At 55.8% G+C, this 17,059-nt stretch overlaps 1 protein-coding gene across 1 annotated transcript in view; it reads left to right on the plus strand.

Moving 5' to 3' along the window:
• TAF4 (TATA-box binding protein associated factor 4) overlaps window positions 1-17,059 on the plus strand; it is a 72,999-nt gene that overhangs the window by 39,708 nt on the left and 16,232 nt on the right. The window contains exons 2-14 of the mRNA XM_081256882.1: window positions 1,600-1,766; window positions 3,008-3,127; window positions 5,440-5,559; window positions 6,735-6,857; window positions 8,949-9,038; window positions 9,797-10,042; window positions 11,539-11,686; window positions 12,137-12,251; window positions 14,130-14,299; window positions 14,614-14,744; window positions 15,583-15,708; window positions 16,155-16,211; window positions 16,641-16,760. Coding sequence (XP_081113008.1) covers window positions 1,600-1,766; window positions 3,008-3,127; window positions 5,440-5,559; window positions 6,735-6,857; window positions 8,949-9,038; window positions 9,797-10,042; window positions 11,539-11,686; window positions 12,137-12,251; window positions 14,130-14,299; window positions 14,614-14,744; window positions 15,583-15,708; window positions 16,155-16,211; window positions 16,641-16,760 — 1,733 coding nt within the window. The remainder of the gene's footprint in view (window positions 1-1,599; window positions 1,767-3,007; window positions 3,128-5,439; window positions 5,560-6,734; window positions 6,858-8,948; window positions 9,039-9,796; window positions 10,043-11,538; window positions 11,687-12,136; window positions 12,252-14,129; window positions 14,300-14,613; window positions 14,745-15,582; window positions 15,709-16,154; window positions 16,212-16,640; window positions 16,761-17,059) is intronic.

The following is a 17,059-nucleotide window of genomic DNA, read 5'->3' on the forward strand; positions in this document are numbered from 1 at the left end:
GAACCTCCGTACTGTTCTCCATAGTGGCTGTATCAATTTACATTCCCACCAATAGTGCAAGAAGGTTCCCTTTTCTTCGCACCCTCTCCAGCATTTGTTGTTTGTCGACTTTCTGATGATGCCCATTCTAACTGGTGTGAGGTGATGCCTCATTGTAGTTTTGATTTGCATTTCTCTAATAATTAGTGATGTTGAGCGTCTTTTCATGTGCCTCTTGGCCATCTGTATGTCTTCTTTGGAGAAATGTCTGTTTAGGTCTTCTGCCCACTTTTTGATCGGGTTGTTCGTTTTTTTTTTTTAATATTGACCTGCTTGAGCTGTTTGTATATTTCGGAGATTAATCCCATGTCGGTCGCATTGCTTGCAAATATTTTCTCCCATACTGTGGGTCGCCTTTTTGTTTTGTTTATGGTTTCCTTTGCTGCAACATGGCTTATTTTAAAAGGGATGTTTTGGAGGGAAACTCTCGTAATGGGCATACACATGGTTCTTTTGGATCAAGTGTAGCAGATATGACCCCAGGGAAAGGCCTGTTATTTCCTGATGTCACAATGGGTGTCGAAGGAGCCGGGACCCAGCAGCTTCAGAGACTTCTCAGACTTGTGAGTTGGATCGCACTGGGAAAGCCTGATCTCACTTGTGAAGCTGGCAGGAGGTTCTCGGACCTGATTTTCAGCTGTCTCATGGGAGGACACAGGGGCTGCCCAGGCAGCAGGCTCTTTGGTCGACACCCCCTTGCCCGGCTGCGTTGCTCTTCAGTGGGGTGCCTCGTGCAGGGCCCTCTGCTGAGGCCTTGCTTTGGGAAGAGTACGTTTCATGGCGTTTTTAGGTCTCCCCTTGCAGCTCCATCACTAATCCGTCATGGGAAATCAAGTGTGAAAGTTGTGTTGCTGTTTCTAATGTAATCTAGGGTATAATTGGTTGCTGGTTTTTGAAGCTGGAATTAATGCCAAACCTGCCCGCTAGGGTTGGGCTTCCAGTGACGTAGCTGAAGCACCATGAAGTGCGAGTGGTCCTCCATGTCTTTGTGTCTGTGGTGGGCGCCTCAGGTCGTCGTGGGCACAGCACTGCCCCCCCACCCAAGAGTGGTCCTGTTCCTGGAAGGAGTGTCGGGGCCTCACAGGACTGCAGGCAGGGAGCCCTGGGCATGTGGGCTGTGGGGCGCTGTCTCCCAGGGCCCGGCCCAGCCCGCGGGGACGGGGACGGGGTTGGGGACACCTGCTCGAGGGCAGGGCTCGGGTCTGAGGCTCCAGCCATGACCTCCCGCCAGACACCTGCTGCCTTGTGAACTTGGCCACGCCGGGCAGCCCGTGTTTGGAGCACACGAGGCCCTCAGCTTCCAGGCCTCCTGACCTGCAGGCCAGTGCGGGGGCAGACGGCGGCGTGAGCAGCTCGGCTGCCTGGCCCACTGTTGTTGTTTGAATCCAGGAAAAAAATCCTTTCACGTTTTTATCGTGCTGCGGACCCTCTTTCTCGGCGGGTGTGTTTAGAGTTCTGTGACTGTTTCTGACAGCTTCTCCTGCCTCCTCTGCGCTGCCGGGCTCCCCCGTGGAGTCCGGCCCTGGGGCGTGTTTCCCGATGCCAGCTCTCCTCCCCCAGGTATGGTCCTCGTGCGGAGCGAGAACGGGCAGCTGTTAATGATTCCTCAGCAGGCCCTGGCCCAGATGCAGGCCCAGGCCCACGCCCAGGCCCAGCCTCAGACCGCCATGGCGCCCCGCCCGGCCACGCCCACAAGTGCCCCTCCTGTGCAGATCTCCACCGTGCAGGTGAGTGCGAGCCAGCGCAGGGCCTGGCGGGGGTGGGGGTGTGGGGGGGAGGGGAGGGGGCAGGGGGTGTGGCGTGGCCCACACGCCACGGGAGGAGCTTGGGGTCTGCCGCCTGGGCCCTCCCCTTCTCTCCTGTGATGCCACCTTCCCGGGCCTCAGTTTCCTCCTGTGCCACGTGGAGATCCCGCTGGTGCTGCTCTTGTAGGGCTGTTACGGGGACCAGTTAGGACAGTGGAACAGAGGGAGCACTGAGCAAGTGTCAGCCGTTACCACCAGGGAGGCGCGGAAGAACTTGACAGGATCATGTTAAATAGTCCTCCCCTCTCCCCCGCAGACAGGGGGCTTCAGCCTTTCGGGGTTACTGCCCTGACCCCTGAGGCCGTGGCCCCCTGGGGCTGTGGAGGGAGGACGGGTTGGATGCCTGAAGCCCAGTGCCTGGGACGCGCCCCTCGCCCCAGGGTTCTGCCTCTCAGTCTCCATTTGGGTCCACGCCCCACATCACCTCCCTCCTCCCTACTCTGTCGCCTGATGCCTTTCTATCTCGTGCTGCCGTTGCGCTGCTCTGAGCCGGGTGGCTGGTTAGAGACTAACGTGGAGATGAGGAAGATCTCGAAAACTCTTTTCTCCGTTGATTTCAGCCGCGTTCCTCTGGAGTTGAGACCCCTGCTCTGTAGACAGGGCGTGTACATGCGTGGGGACCGACAAAGGGCCCTGCCCTGACTGAACATCCAGAACAGCCCAGAGCAGTTTTCAGGGTCTGTCGAAGTCTGTCCAGTAAGATGCAGACGTGGGATATTTCACTTTCTGTACCCTAACTATGTAGGACAGTTCATTTTAAGTGTCTCGTTTACTTCCTTTTCTGCAGCACAGCGACCAGTCTTTAGGCCCAGGGAACACATGCTTCTTACTGTAGTGCCTTTGTTACTTTTTTAGCGCTTGTGGCCAAGATTACAAGCAATCCACACAAGTATTGATTTCCCAGGTATATGCGTTCATTAAAGACCAAGTCGGAGACTTTGTTAAGGAGTGTATTACAGTTTATACGACGGAGGTTCCGATCATACACGTTTACTTGTTAAGGAAAGTTTAGACTTAGGGTGGCTTCCCTGAGGCTGGTGACTAGACCTGGGGGCCCTTGAGCGTGCTGGCTCTGTACTAGAGGATGGAGTGTTGGGTGTGCCAAGTGCTGGGAACTACTTTCACTTGTCTCTCCTTCTAGGTGACTCCTCCTTGTTTTTCAGGCACCTGGGACCCCCATTATTGCACGGCAGGTGACCCCAACGACCATAATCAAGCAAGTGTCTCAGGCCCAGACGACGGTACAGCCCAGCACCGCGCTGCAGCGCTCTCCCGGGGTTCAGGTGAGGCTGGGGCTCCGCGGTGTCCATGACGCAGGGGTCAGGCCTCGCGAGTTTGGGTGCTGGATGCTAAGTTTTGGAGTTTGGGGAACACAGCGTAGATCAGAGTTGCTTTTCTTTAAAGTCGCATAGAGTTTAACACCAGCAACATTCTTAAAAGCTTCCCACTGTGCCGGAAGTACAATTGAAAACGTCGCCTTAGTAACTGAGGGTGTGGCATCTCTGGGGAGAGAGAGAGAGAGAGAGAGAGAGAGAGAGAGAGAGAGTGTGTGTGTGTGTGTGTGTCTGTCTGTGTCTGTCTGTCTGTCTGTCTGTCGCTCGCGAACTGTTCCTGCACCGAGGAGGACGCGCCCTCACTGTGTATGTGCGTTCGTGCGTGCGATTCTCACAGCACCCCTCCCTGATGGGCGCGGACATGTGCGGTGTGAGAGACTCCGGACCCCCATCCCAGTGTGGCCTCGGCTGGCCTCCCTGCAGCCGCACCTCGTCCAGTACTCTCTCCACTCACCCTGGTCTTGTCCTCCTTTGCCTTTTGGCGTCTGCAGCCGTGACATTGCTTTTCAGAGCAGCTGGAGGAGCCGTTGGGTCCCAAGTCACTGAGCTCAGTGCTCTCCCGCGACGGGAGCTGCCCAGGCAACGGCGCTTCCTGAGGCGGGTCTTCTGGCCCGAGTTCAGTCTGATGATTGGCGCATCTGAACTTCAGTTATAGTGAAAGGAACCTTTTCTGAGAAGGTAGTGAAGCTCATGGTCAGCTTTTGCATGAGATTTAGTAGAAAATAAGTTTATCAACATAGGTTCCCAGAATCTCAGAATCATCCCGGTGAAACGTGTATTCATCTGACCAGTAGAAGCAAGTGTGAGGAATAAAGTTTGATGTAAAGGAAAAACTCCCAGGAATTGGAAGTGCTGCCCTGGCTGGTTCTGGGCGTCCCGAAGCACCCTGCTCTTCCCCTTGTGCTGCCCAAAGATGGCTGTTGGTCAGTTCTTTACGTTTCTCCTCTGAAGTTTTTTTTTTTTTTTTTTTTTTTTTTTTTTTTTTTTTTTTTTTTTTTTGCGGTATGCGGGCCTCTCACTGTTGTGGCCTCTCCTGTTGCGGAGCACAGGCTCCGGACGCACAGGCTCAGCAGCCATGGCTCACGGGCCCAGCCGCTCCGCCGCATGTGGGATCTTCCCGGACCGGGGCACGAACCCGTGTCCCCTGCATCGGCAGGCGGACTCTTAACCACTGCGCCACCAGGGAAGCCCTCCTCTGAAGTTTTTTATTTGCCATTTTGTAGTTACAAAAGTAATACATGCTTAACGTTACAAGTAAAATACACAGATAATAAAGGAAGAGCCCATCATCTCTTCCAACTCACAGTCCTCCCGTGAAACCAGTGTCCACAGCCTGGGGGGTGCAGACAGCTGCCCGCCCACCGTCCCCCCGTAGCGGCCATGGGGTCAGAGCCCCTTGTCTGGCAGGCAGGGCGCCCGGGGCCTGGTTGCTTAGATAGAAGACACAAGCGAGTCATGCTTGGGGTTACACTGCCCCCTACCTTCTGAAGTCGTAAGAGAGTAACGTTTAAAAAATTGGAGAAGGCTCCATTTTTAAATTGGAAAAGTGCTAATTAAAAAAAAACAGTAAATATTTGCATCCTGATTGTTCACGTAGACTAGAAGTCTTGGGAATTTGACCGAGGACAGTTGTTGTTTGATGTCTAGCTGTTTGTTGGCTTAAATATATTCGTTTAGCAAAGTAGCCCCTCCCTCCCAACACCAACTACATCGAGTCCCCGCCCGCTCTGAAAACCCCCTTTCCAGGATGTTTCTGGATGTGACTCACTTTGGGGGAGCAAAGAAAGGTTGGTCCAGCAGCGGCGGGGGAGCCCGGGACCTCGACGAGTCCTGGTGCCGCCCTCCGCATGGGGGTGGGGCTGCCCGTGTGCATGTGACGTCCTGGCTTCCTTGTCACCAGCCTGCCTGCACGAGCCAGGTGACGGGCTTTTCAGTTGGTTTCTCTGTTTGTTCTTTTCAGTTCTGAGATGGGATCTGGTTTGGTTATTAAAAGGTTATTTGTTTTGGTCACCATGTGACTTCTAGGATCGACTTCTGACCACCAGGTTCTTCCCGGCCATTGGCTTCGTTTCTGTCAGTTTTTGCTGCAAAACACTGCTTCCTCGGTGCTCAGGAAGGTGGCCCTCGGGGACGCGGTCTGCCGCGGGGCTGGTGTGGTCCCTTGAGGCCTCATGTCCCGTGGGGTCCCGCCTGCTACAGGGAGTCTCACAAAGGCCGTCTCCCCGCAGCCTCTATCTACCTTGTGTTTTGGCTTCTCGTAGCCTCAGCTTGTTCTGGGTGGCGCTGCCCAGACACCCTCACTTGGGACGGCGACAGCTGTTCAGACGGGGACACCTCAGCGAACGGTCCCGGGGGCCACCAACACCTCCACAGCCGCCACGGTGAGTGCTGCCTCTCCGCCGCGATTTGGGGCCGTGTGTGTGGTTCGTGCTGCCTTGGAGCGCTGGCCGGCCCGGGGGAGCCACAGCCGCGGACGTGGGGTTGCGCTGGGGTCTCCATGGCTCCATATGAGTGGGTCTGAGGGCAGTGGTCTCTGCAGGGCCGCAGGAAGGGTCCACCACCCTACACGAGGCTTTCGGGCCGTGGGGGACGTCTGTGGGATGGAGCCTAGACCAGGTGTGTCAGAGGGGTGACACAGGGGCTGGGCTGCACAGCGGTTGCGGTCTGTAGAGTGGCAGTGTTGCCCTCTTAACATTTATTTCCAGCAGTTTTCCTGAACACGTATGAATATTTAAACCAGTGGGATTGTGCTTTATTTATGACTTACGTTTTTCATGTTTCTCTGCTGAGTATTTTTCATCATCTTTAGTATCTGTGCCGTAATTCAGTTTCTTTTCTTGAGCACTTAGATAGGTATCAGTTTTTCTTTATGATAAGCAACATCAAGGTGAATGTCTTATAGGTCATCTTTTTTACATTTATTGGTTATTAGTTACATTTCTAGAAGTAGAATTGCTGGGCTGAGTGAGCTGTAAACCTGGGTCTGGGCCTTCAGAGCACATGTCCTGGTTTATACTCCCATCATCAGGCCGTGAGAGTTACTGCATTTTCCTCAAAGAAGTTTAAGAAAAGAAATACACATTTCTTTTTTTTTTTTAATTTATTTATTTAATTTATTTATTTTTGGCTGCGTTGGGACTTCGTTGCTGCGAGCGGGCTTTCTCTAGTTGCGTCGAGCGGGGGCTACTCTTCGTTGCGGTGCGTGGGCTTCTTACTGTGGTGGCTTCTCTTGTTGCGGAGCATGGGCTCTAGGCACACAGGCTCAGTAGCTGCAGCACGTGGGCTCGGTAGTTGTGGCTCGCAGGCTCTAGAGCACAGGCTCAGTAGTTGTGGCGCACGGGGGTTAGTTGCTCTGCGGCATGTGGGATCTTCCTGGACCAGGGCTCGAACCTGGGCTCGTGTCTCCTGCATTGGCAGGTGGATTCTTAACCGCTGCGCCACCCGGGAAGCCCACAAATACACATTTCTTATATGATACCCATATCTTAGTTAAAAGCTGTGATGAAAATCTGCCTTTTAAGAGTTTTTCGCTTACATCTTTTTAACTTCTATCCAGGAAACTATGGAGAACGTGAAGAAATGTAAAAATTTTTTATCTACGCTAATAAAACTGGCTTCATCTGGTAAACAGTCTACAGAGACAGCCGCTAACGTGAAAGAACTGGTACAGAATCTGCTGGTAAGAGCTCTGTACGCCAGCCCCTCTGCCTTAGAGCGCTGTACTTGGCCATGGGGGGTGGGGCGCGGCCGGAGTCTGGGCCCCTCTGCCCACCACCCTGCCATCCGCTCGCCAGCCCGGTTCTCGGAGCCTCACAGCAGGACGACTCCCCTAGGAGCTCCTTTTCCGCGCTGTCAGTCGCTCAGCACGTTGGCCGCAGAGGAGCGATGAAAATTCACCAGATGGAGGGTGTTTAAAGGCCCTTGCTTGCTCCTCCACCTGCTCTACCTTTTTCACGGAGGATTTTTTTTTTTTTTTTAGTATTTATCTATTTGGTTGCACGGGGTCTTAGCTGCGGCTCACAGGCTCCCTAGTTGCGGCAGGTGGGCTCCCCAGTTGTGGCATGCAAACTCTTAGTTGTGGCATGCATGTGGGATCTAGTTCCCCGACCAGGGATTGAACTCAGGCCCCCTGCATTGGGAGCACGGAGTCTTATCCACCGTGCCACCAGGGAAGTCCCTTTCACGGAGGATTTTAAGTGATACAGAAGCGGAAAGCAGAGTGACAGCCCTTCTGGGCCACCTGCGGGCTTCATCGGTCATGAGTTCTTATATGACTTTGCATCTGCTGCGCCCCTGTTGCCACCCACAGCCCCTCCCCAGTCTCATAAATATTTTAGCACAGATGCCTGGACATAACCTGTGAACACAGGATCCCTCGCAGCCCCCAGGCGCCCAGAGGCTGAGTCCAGTGTTGCCTGCAGGGCTCGGTCAGAGTCGGTCAGGTCCACCTGTGGCAGCTGCCTCTGTGTCGCTGGTAACCTGGGGGTCCCCTCCTTCTTGCTGTTTTCCTTTCCTCTCGGTTTCTCTATGCAAGGAAACCTGGTGGCTCAGCAGACGGGCTGTTGGACGTTTCTGTCCTGCTGGTGGGTTAGCCGGCTCAGACCCTCCGCTTGCAGCCCCCCTTCCGTGCTGATGGCTTGGGCTGGAGGGGAGCCACCCTCGGGGGCTGGTTCTGCGCCGTCTCTGCAGACCATGTGGGTTTGGGGCCGGAAAGGAGTGAAGTCCCGCTCTCACAAGTAAAAATGATCGCTTCAGATGCTCCTTAAATCTTTTCAGGAAACTCAGAGATTGAAAAATAATCTCACCCCCTGTGAGGAACAAGAACTCCCAGCTTTTTGTTTGTTTTAATTATAACAATTTTACCTTCTAATGAAAATTTCTAATTAAATAAATGCCGTTCCCTTTCTTCCCACGGTCCTTTGTCTGTGGTCCCTCCCTGGTGCTGGAAGCGTGGGCTCGTCTCGTCGACCCTCCCCCCATCCCCCCACCCCTGGATGAGCCCAGTGCCGTCCCCCTTGTGCTGCGCCCTTATCAGGGCGCCGGGACACCCCGTTCCGCCCTTGCTACAGGACCTCTTTGCAGCCCTGGCCACTCCCACCTTGAACTGGGCCCAGTCAGCCACGGGCTTGGCTGCTGGTGGTGGGTGACCTCGAGGGAGAGGGCGCAGGTGGGCGGAGTTTGTCTCGGAGGATTCCCAGGTGTCGGCAGAGCCAGCTGGGACGGTGCTGACCCCTCCCGGGTGCCTGTGCTGTCCCAGCCCCCAGCCCCCACACCCGGCTCGCTTTGGTTTCCAGAGCGGGGTCTGGGCCCTCTCGTCTGGGCACTCACTTCTCCCCGCCGGTGCCCCAGCTGCTCTGGGGTCTCGGCGTAGGTGTGGTCTCTCTGGGTAAGGGTGTTCCTGGTCTGCGGTACCTTCCAACTTGGTCACGAGTGTACTTTTAGGCTAGTCTGTCGCCTGGCAAAATGCCTGATGTGCGGTGGGTTAGGTGCCATGTAGATGTCCCGTGGGAGCTGGCGTACAGAAGTTGTGGAGTGGGCCAGTGAGCCCGATGGGGCGGGGCACAGGGAGGCCCGGGTGCCTCACCCACGCCCTGGAACCCGTGTCAGCTGAGCACGTGGCCCCCGGGCCCTCCCGCACCTTCGTCCAGTGCAGGACCTGGCGTGAGGAACAGCCAGTCCTAAAACACGAGACCAGAGAAATGCTGCATAAAGATATGCGTGTGCGAATTTGTATTCGTGGAGGAATTTCAATGTGAATTTTATTTTTAAGGACGGAAAAATCGAAGCAGAAGATTTCACTAGTAGGTTATACCGAGAACTCAATTCTTCACCTCAACCGTACCTTGTGCCTTTCCTGAAGGTAATTGGAAGCCCCCTGCGAGCACCCAGCGTCGGGTGGAGGGGCGGGTGCGTCCCGGGGAGGGGTGGGCTTGCACGGGTGTCACTGGTGCGTTTGCAGGTTTCAAGCCCCCTGAGACAGAATGTTAAGTTTTCTCTTTCGAGGCTTCTCTGTAAGTTACGAGACCCCTGCCACTGAGGCCATAATGTTGTGTCACAGCCGGGGACTACGAGGGGCCCTCTCCCCGCAGACGGGGGTCCCGCGCCGCTGGGACGAGGGTGTCACTCAGATGCCTCCGCTACCTTAACGCGCTTAACTGCATTTCAGAAATGGCGCTTCTGGTTTTTTTTTTTTTTTTTTTTTTTTTTGCTGTACGCGGGCCTCTCACTGCTGTGGCCTCTCCCGTTGCGGAGCACAGGCTCCGGACACACAGGCTCCGCGGCCATGGCTCGCGGGCCCAGCCGCTCCGCGGCATGTGGGATCTTCCGGAATCGGGGCACGAACCCGTGTCCCCTGCATCGGCAGGCGGACTCTTAACTACTGCGCCACCAGGGAAGCCCTTCTGGTTTGTTTTTTAAACAAATTGCAGCCAGTTGTCACTGAGGGTAGCCCTGCTCAGCATCAGTGGGGGGACAGTGGTTTGGGATGCCGGCATCTGGCATCCCGGGGCGTCTCCTTAAGGCCCCAGACCGACGCTGTTTGGCCGAGGACGTGTTCTCAGGGTCGTGTGTTTTCTGAGTCGAGGAGGGAGCCGACCCTGTGTCTGTCTTTCCGCCCAGAGGAGCTTGCCCGCCTTGAGACAGCTGACCCCCGACTCCGCGGCCTTCATCCAGCAGAGTCAGCAGCAGCCGCCGCCGGCCTCGCAGGCCACCACCGCGCTCACGGCCGTGGTGCTCAGCGGCTCAGTGCAGCGCACGGCTGGGAAGACGGCGGCCACCGTGACCAGTGCCCTCCAGCCCCCCGTCATCAGCCTCGCGCAGCCCACGCCGGTGGGCGTCGGCAAGCAGGGGCAGCCCACGCCGCTGGTATGGAGGCCGGAGCCTCGCCCTGCTCCCTTGCATGTGCCCGGCCGCCCGCGGCTCAGAGAGACTGCTAGGGAGAGCCTGGGGCGGGATCCGAAGTAGCGAGGTGTCGGCCGGGGGCCCAGGCCCTGCGGCTTCGAGATTTAGTTGTCAGCAAAACGAAATAAGCCTACTGACTTTTGCCCTGTGGCACGTCCGCTGTCTGTACTGTTTCGGGCGTCCCTGGTTTAAATGGACACAGTGTGTTTGTAGGGGATCTTTTAGCTGGATGTTATCTTTGATTATTAGGAGTAATGGCCCAAATACACGAAGCCGACGCTAAGTGCTTGGCTCTGGACACGTCCGGTTTCATGGTCTAGGACCCAGCTCTGCAGCCGTCGTGTGGGGCTCGGAGATCCTTGGGAGGCACGGCTGCTGATGGTGGATTTATCTGTGGTTGGGATCCAGGGTTCTGGTCGTGTAGCTGTAGAAAAGGGTGTCTCTGCAGGAAAGGGTGTCTCTGCTGGGAAGAGTTTAGGATTGAACGTGCTCCTGCAGGCAGATGGAGTTTGCCCAGTGTAGAAAGGCAGTTGCTATTTTTTCTTTTAAATTTCAAAGGGATTTTGTTCCTATCAGACGTTAAAAAAAAATTAAAACAACGCAGGTCCTCACGTCACTTTCGCAGGTTGTGGAGTATATTTTACGATAATGCTCGAGTGATAACCAGGCAGGCATTCAGAGTCATGAGGGGTGGTGGCCTCTCACCTGCTCAAGTTAAAATCTGCATTTATTCTTGCCTTGATTGGTGGTGAGGAAGACAGGCTCCCACGGGAGGTGGAGCCGTGTGTGCTTTGGGCCAAAGTGCAGGTGTGAGATCAGGGCTCGCTTGCATGCCCCTCACTGGAGGGGCACGCCCTTGCAGAGTCGGGCACCACCGGTCCATCACCTGCTTCCCTTGAAGGCCGTAGGGACGTGAAACCTGGAGGCTCTTCCCTGAGTTTGTGGCAAAACTTGGCCTGAACCTCCTGCAGGCAGTTGTGTGTCTGCTTATTCTGGACCGTGTGAATTTTCATAGGGTTTTGTTGCAGAAATAGCTCGGCCCCGGGCACCACCCATCCCTCCCCGTGTGCGCTGTAACGTAAGAGTGTGCCCAGCAGGTGACCTTCGTAAAATTCAGCAGCTGGATTCTGATCCAGCCCTAGAGGCTCTGGAAGGGATCTGAGGGGGCGCCCCGGCGCCTGTGCTCACACCTGGGGAGAAGTCGTCTGGTCCACGCTGGTTCGCAAGCTCAGCAAACACTGTCCTCCAGGCGCTGGCCTCAGGGCCCCATGTGTGGCTTCCGAGCAGTTAATCTGCCCCCAGGAGCTTGCAGCCTGATGCAGTGCCCCCGGCTGACCCTCCTGGTCCTCATGGAAGGCCGCCCACCCCCCGCCCTGGGCAGGGAACAGGTGTGGGAGCCCCCTGGGCGGTGGGGGCAGGGGTGGGACGTGTGCTCACGTACCCCGTGGGCTCTGCTCTAGGTGATCCAGCCGCCGCCCAAGCCTGGAGCGCTGATCCGGCCGCCACAGGTGACGCTGACGCAGACGCCCATGGTGGCGCTCCGGCAGCCCCACAACCGCATCGTGCTCACCACGCCCCAGCAGATCCAGCTGAACCAGCTGCAGCCAGGTGAGGGCCGGTGGCTGGGCCGCTCTCCCCAGGGCCCCGTCTCTGTTTTTTTAATTGTGGTGAAACTCACGTAACACAAACTTGGCCATTTTAGCCACGTGAACAGGTGTACAATTCAGTGGTGTTAGTACATTCACAGGGTTGTACGGGCATCGCCCCGTCACTACGATGTTTACAATTACACGTTCAGGATTGGGTGCTTAACCAGTGGTCGTTCCTACGTTCCAAGAAGTTTGATGAGACACAGGAGGGCAAATGCGTGAGAGATGCTGCTTATGCGTTTACTCTAATCTAGAGTTAGTAACCCAACGTTTCTGACGTTTCAGGAAGCTTCCTTGTGGTGGGCTGGGGGTAGTGGCCCTCCCCGCAGCCCACCTAGCACCGGGGACGGCAGTGTCTCCATCTCCGAGTCCGTGCGTGGGGGGCACACCCTCGTCTCTCGTTTTGCAGTCCCTGTGGTGAAACCTGCCGTGTTACCTGGAACCAAAGCTCCTTCTACTGTCTCGGCACAAGCAGCTGCTGCACAGAAAAACAAGCTCAAGGAGCCCGGGGGAGGCTCGTTCAGGTAAGGAGTGAGCCCGTGGCTCAGGAGCCACCCCGAGGGAAGGGCCTCGCCCGGTGGCCGTTGGTGCTTTGAGGCTGCGTTCATTCCCTACACACGCGCGCGCGCGCGCACACACACGCACACACACGCTGTGTGCGTGCAGAACAGCTGACTTTCTGCGCGAACCAGTGGGAGATTTGTGTCTGTGATACGATGGCTCAGCCTTCTGAGTGCATCACAGTCATAACAGAGGACGCTGCTGTGTCCTCCTTTCAACCTCAGAAGCTTCAGAGATGCTGTGCTTTGGTCTCTTGACGGGCAGCTGGTCTGAGCATCGCCATAGGAAGGGCTGCAGTGGCTACTTTGGTTCGGATCCAGCAGTAGCAAAGTGCATGTGTCGGGGGGCCTGGGTGGTCCTTCCCTTCCCTCCCCAGACGCTTCGTCCCTCAAGCTGTTAGGGCGCAGGGCGGGTGTTGGCAGTGCTGGAGCCGTGGTGGCCTGAGCCGGGGTCGGCCTCCAGGCAGGGCGAGGAGGTGGGTGGCTGGCACAGCCTGGCATGGAGGGCGGGGGCCCACAGGGGTGGGGAGGACATCCATAAGGGAGAGGGTGGGTGGCGGAGACGGGAAAACGCGTCCACCTGCAGGTGTGAGGGAGTTAGAAAGACAGAGAGGAGCAAACGGGGCGACGGTGGGGTCGAGTCGGGTGGACGTCCGGCTGTGAATACTCTGGAAAAGCTGCGGCTGGAGCCGCTCGCTCTGCCACTGGAGGGGCCTGGGCTCGGTGACACCACGATGGTAGCAGCACATCCAGCGCCCAGGCCTCATCTAAACCCGCTTCCACCGCAGTGACCAGGGTGCCTTAGGGGCTGCTGATTCCAGGCCGGAGTTGGGAGGGTGCAGGACGAGTTAGTGCACGTTGTTTGGTCAGAGAGCAGTGCTCAAGGGCCAGAGTTCCCAGAAGCCCCCAAGTGGCCCCCTCCTGCCAGCCGTGTCTGTAGTGACATTGTACCTGCTGGATAAGACAGGAATCTGAGCCCCTAGAAACGAGTACCTGGGTGGTTTAGGGGAACGGGATTTGCACAGTCTCAGACCACCTCCCCCGAGGTCCTCGTAACTACCCAGGGAGGGAGGGGCGCCCCGACAGCAGGGAAGCCGGGCAGGGCCCCCCTGCGCTGGAGCTCCGTGTGCAGGGTGAGCAAGGCCCCGTGACTCGTGTGAAATTCCTGCCAAAGGCGCATTGCCCGCGTCTCGTCACAAAGGGACGTCCGTCAGAGGGAAAACGGGGACGTGCTGCAGAACAGCTGCCCTGTGACCTTCCAGGTGTCAGGGGCACGAGAGTCAGGGAGGGGCTGCAGAGCCGTGACAGCAAAACGCAGCTCGTGGTTCTGAGCTGGACCCTTTGCTGCGGGAGACGCTGTGGGGACCGTTAGCCAGACCCGGGGGTCTGGGCGTGGCTGGTGGCCTGGTCTCTGTCCACAGGGAGCCACACTGCCGTGTCCCGGGGGGTGGGTGTCAGGTCGGCCGCTCACCCTCAGGTGACTCACGGACTTTCCTTTGAACTGTTCTTCCAGCTTTTCTGAGAGTTTGTGATCGTATTAAAGATAAATTAATGCTGTGAGATCATTTAGAAAAGGTTTCACAGAACGAACTCCTTGAAGCAGTGAGTAGGTGCCGTGCTCTCTGTGAACTTGGCTTTGACATCTGTGTGCGAAGACTCCCATTCTGCCGTACCTTTGGGTGGGTCGTCTTTACGAGAACAGATGCGCTTGCAGGCGACCGCCTTCGTGCTCAGGTGACAGCGCAGGGGAGCCGCCCCTGTGCCCGCCGAGTTGGGGCCACCCGCACGTGCCTCCGTGGCGGCCCTCCTTCAGGTAGACCCGCCTCCTCTTCTTACTTGAAGGGACGACGATGACATCAATGACGTGGCGTCGATGGCTGGCGTGAACCTCTCGGAAGAAAGTGCGAGAATATTGGCTACGAACTCTGAGTTAGTGGGCACCCTGACGCGGTCCTGCAAAGACGAGACCTTCCTCCTCCCAGCGCCTCTGCAGAGAAGAATATTAGAAATAGGTATGGATGGCCCTGTCTCCTACCGGCCCTGGGACGTCCGGCCTCCACGCGTGGGCTTGGTGTGGACCACCACGACTGTGGTGCTCAGTGCGGAGCTGTCCTGGGCTTGGGGGGGGACACCCCTTGTCCCTTGTCACCTGTTTTGCCAGGGTTGTGCTCTCCATGGGGTTGGCGGTGACGTTCTCAGGTAGTTGAAGCAGGTGTAGACCACCCCCGACCCTCAGGTTGCACAAAGCGGTAACTGGGGGATAAGGGAAGAACAGAGAAGGAAAGAAAAGAGCTTCAGTGATGGTGAAATGTCACCTGTTCCCCAGGTAAGAAACACGGCATAACAGAGTTACACCCAGACGTGGTGAGTTACGTGTCACACGCCACGCAACAGAGGCTGCAGAACCTTGTAGAAAAGATATCAGAAACGGCTCAGCAAAAGAACTTCTCTTACAAGGTAACCCGCTGTTTCCTGGAGGGGATGCCCTGTCGCCCCTCCCGGGTCTGGTGCTGCCTGGAGGGCACAGGGGAAGCGGCGGAGTGTTGAGCTTGTTTTGAGTTTTTCCCAGAATGAGATTTTGGGAAGATGCCACTTCTTTCAGCCCCGTGGTGCTCTGGGCACTATCCACTGGGCTGCGGAAGGAGGATGTGGGGTATCTGACCTCCGGGTTAGGGAGGCAGCCTTCTAGGTCCGGGCAGGCGTCATCTTCAGCTCTGGAGATGGTGGAGCCCCCCGCCCGTTTCCATGCGGGGGGTTCCCAGCAGCTGCGGCCCGAGCTGTCCCTGCAGACCCGAGGGGCTCTGGCTCACCCGCGCTCCTGTGACTCAGAATGGTGCCCTGTCGTGTGTTGTGGAGGGCCAGCTCACCGGAGCCCAGCCTCGCACAGCAGGTTCAAGGCAGAATCCGCCTTCCTCTTCAGTCACGCAAACCCTCTTTCAAGGGCACCGTGGAGCAGCCAGGCACTGCCTGAGCAGCGTTTGAAGTACAAGCCTGTAGCCACTTTGCTTTAAAAATACTTTCTACGCTATTAGAACAAAATTTTAAATGTGACTTAAAAAAGTCAAATGATACCAAAGCGTATAAAATGGAAACTTGCCTGTGAGCCCCCGGATGACTTACCTGAGACGGCGTGTGTGCGTCCAGAGCACTTCAGAAGCAGAGTCTGTTGGAGACGAGAGGGGCTTGGGTCTGTGCGCCCGCCTGGGGAGTGGGCCGAGGGAGGCGGGAAGCGGTGCGCCGACTGTCCGGTTGGGTTCCCAAGTTCGTGACAAACAGTCGTTTCACTTTTTTCTAGGATGATGACAGATACGAGCAGGCAAGTGATGTCCGGGCTCAGCTCAAATTTTTTGAACAGCTTGATCAAATTGAGAAACAGAGAAAGGACGAACAGGAGAGAGAGATCTTGATGCGGGCAGCAAAGGCAAGTGCTTGTGCTGCACTCAGTTTTCCCCTCTCCACCCTGGGCGCTCGCGGACACCCTTGGGGTTTCGAGGAGCCGGAGCAGGGTTTGGGGCTGGCCTCGATGACACGTGTGTGGGGTTAGGAGCGGAGCCGGGGTGGGAAGCCTCCGGACCTCAGCGGGTCGCCCAGCGCATGGGGCAGGTCCCTTAACCGAGCCCGGAGCCCCGCGGGCTGCCCCGGCCCACCGTCCTCCCGTCACATCAGACCGTGGCGTGGTTCTTACCTCCAAACGGTATTGATTTTCATGATGATAAATTTTCATGTGTTAGCTGTAAACGTTTAAAAATTTAATGCATTCTGTCACGTGACTTAGATGTCATTATGTCACGAATAAGATAACATGTTTATCAGGTGATGAATGTTTAGGTCACAACTTATCTTTCTTTTTTACCTGTTTGAAAATAGTCTCGATCCAGACAAGAAGATCCAGAACAGTTAAGGTTGAAACAGAAGGCAAAGGAGGTAAGCTTTTTCAATCCAAGAATCTACACTGCACACTTGAAAATATGTTTGTATTCAACCTCGGCACCTCACAGGAGAGAGAGAGAGGCTGAGAAAGCGATGGTAGCTCTGCACAGTAGGCCTTCGTGTAGCGACTTATGATGTTTGCAGAAGTGTTTTCCTGTGCTTTTAAACTTCAAGGTAGTTTCTCATTTGGTGCAATCCAGTCTCTGTACTCTCAGAATTTGCTCATATTTTCTGAGCTTTTTAAGATGAGCATCTATTGCTTTACTGTTTTTCTGATTGCAAAATATGCTTACTGTTTAAAAAAAAAACAGTCAAGTTTTCATTTAGGAAAATTTAGAAAACCCTTTGGTGTCTATGGAGTACTTCTGTAGTAATAAAAAATGTGTGTGAAATGACAGTCCCTGTTTCCTTCTCAAAACAAAGATGCAGCAACAAGAACTGGCACAGATGAGGCAGCGAGATGCCAACCTCACAGCACTAGCTGCCATCGGGCCCAGGAAAAAGAGGAAAGTGGACTCTCCGGGACCGGGATCGGGAGCAGAGGTACCGCACGGATGCAGGGACGGGGGCTGGAAGGGCCTCGGGGCACCTGCGTCCCGCTCACCTCTTCAGGGAGTCAGGCACGCCGAGAACAGGCTTCGTTCGCGCACATGTTGTCCCACCGCCCTTGGAATACTTGTTTTCTCGGTACATTCGATACTTTATATTCAAATCAACCTATTTGTGGATATCATGTGAGCAAGAAGTTCTTTGCCTGAGGAAGTTTGATCACTGTAGCTTAACATGATGAGATTTTGACTGACTTTGAAGGGGATATGGGGAGATGCCGTCAGAAGACTGAC

This window comes from Mesoplodon bidens, assembly GCF_964165515.1.
Source record: "Mesoplodon bidens genome assembly, chromosome: 15".
Lineage (NCBI taxonomy): Eukaryota > Metazoa > Chordata > Mammalia > Artiodactyla > Ziphiidae > Mesoplodon > Mesoplodon bidens.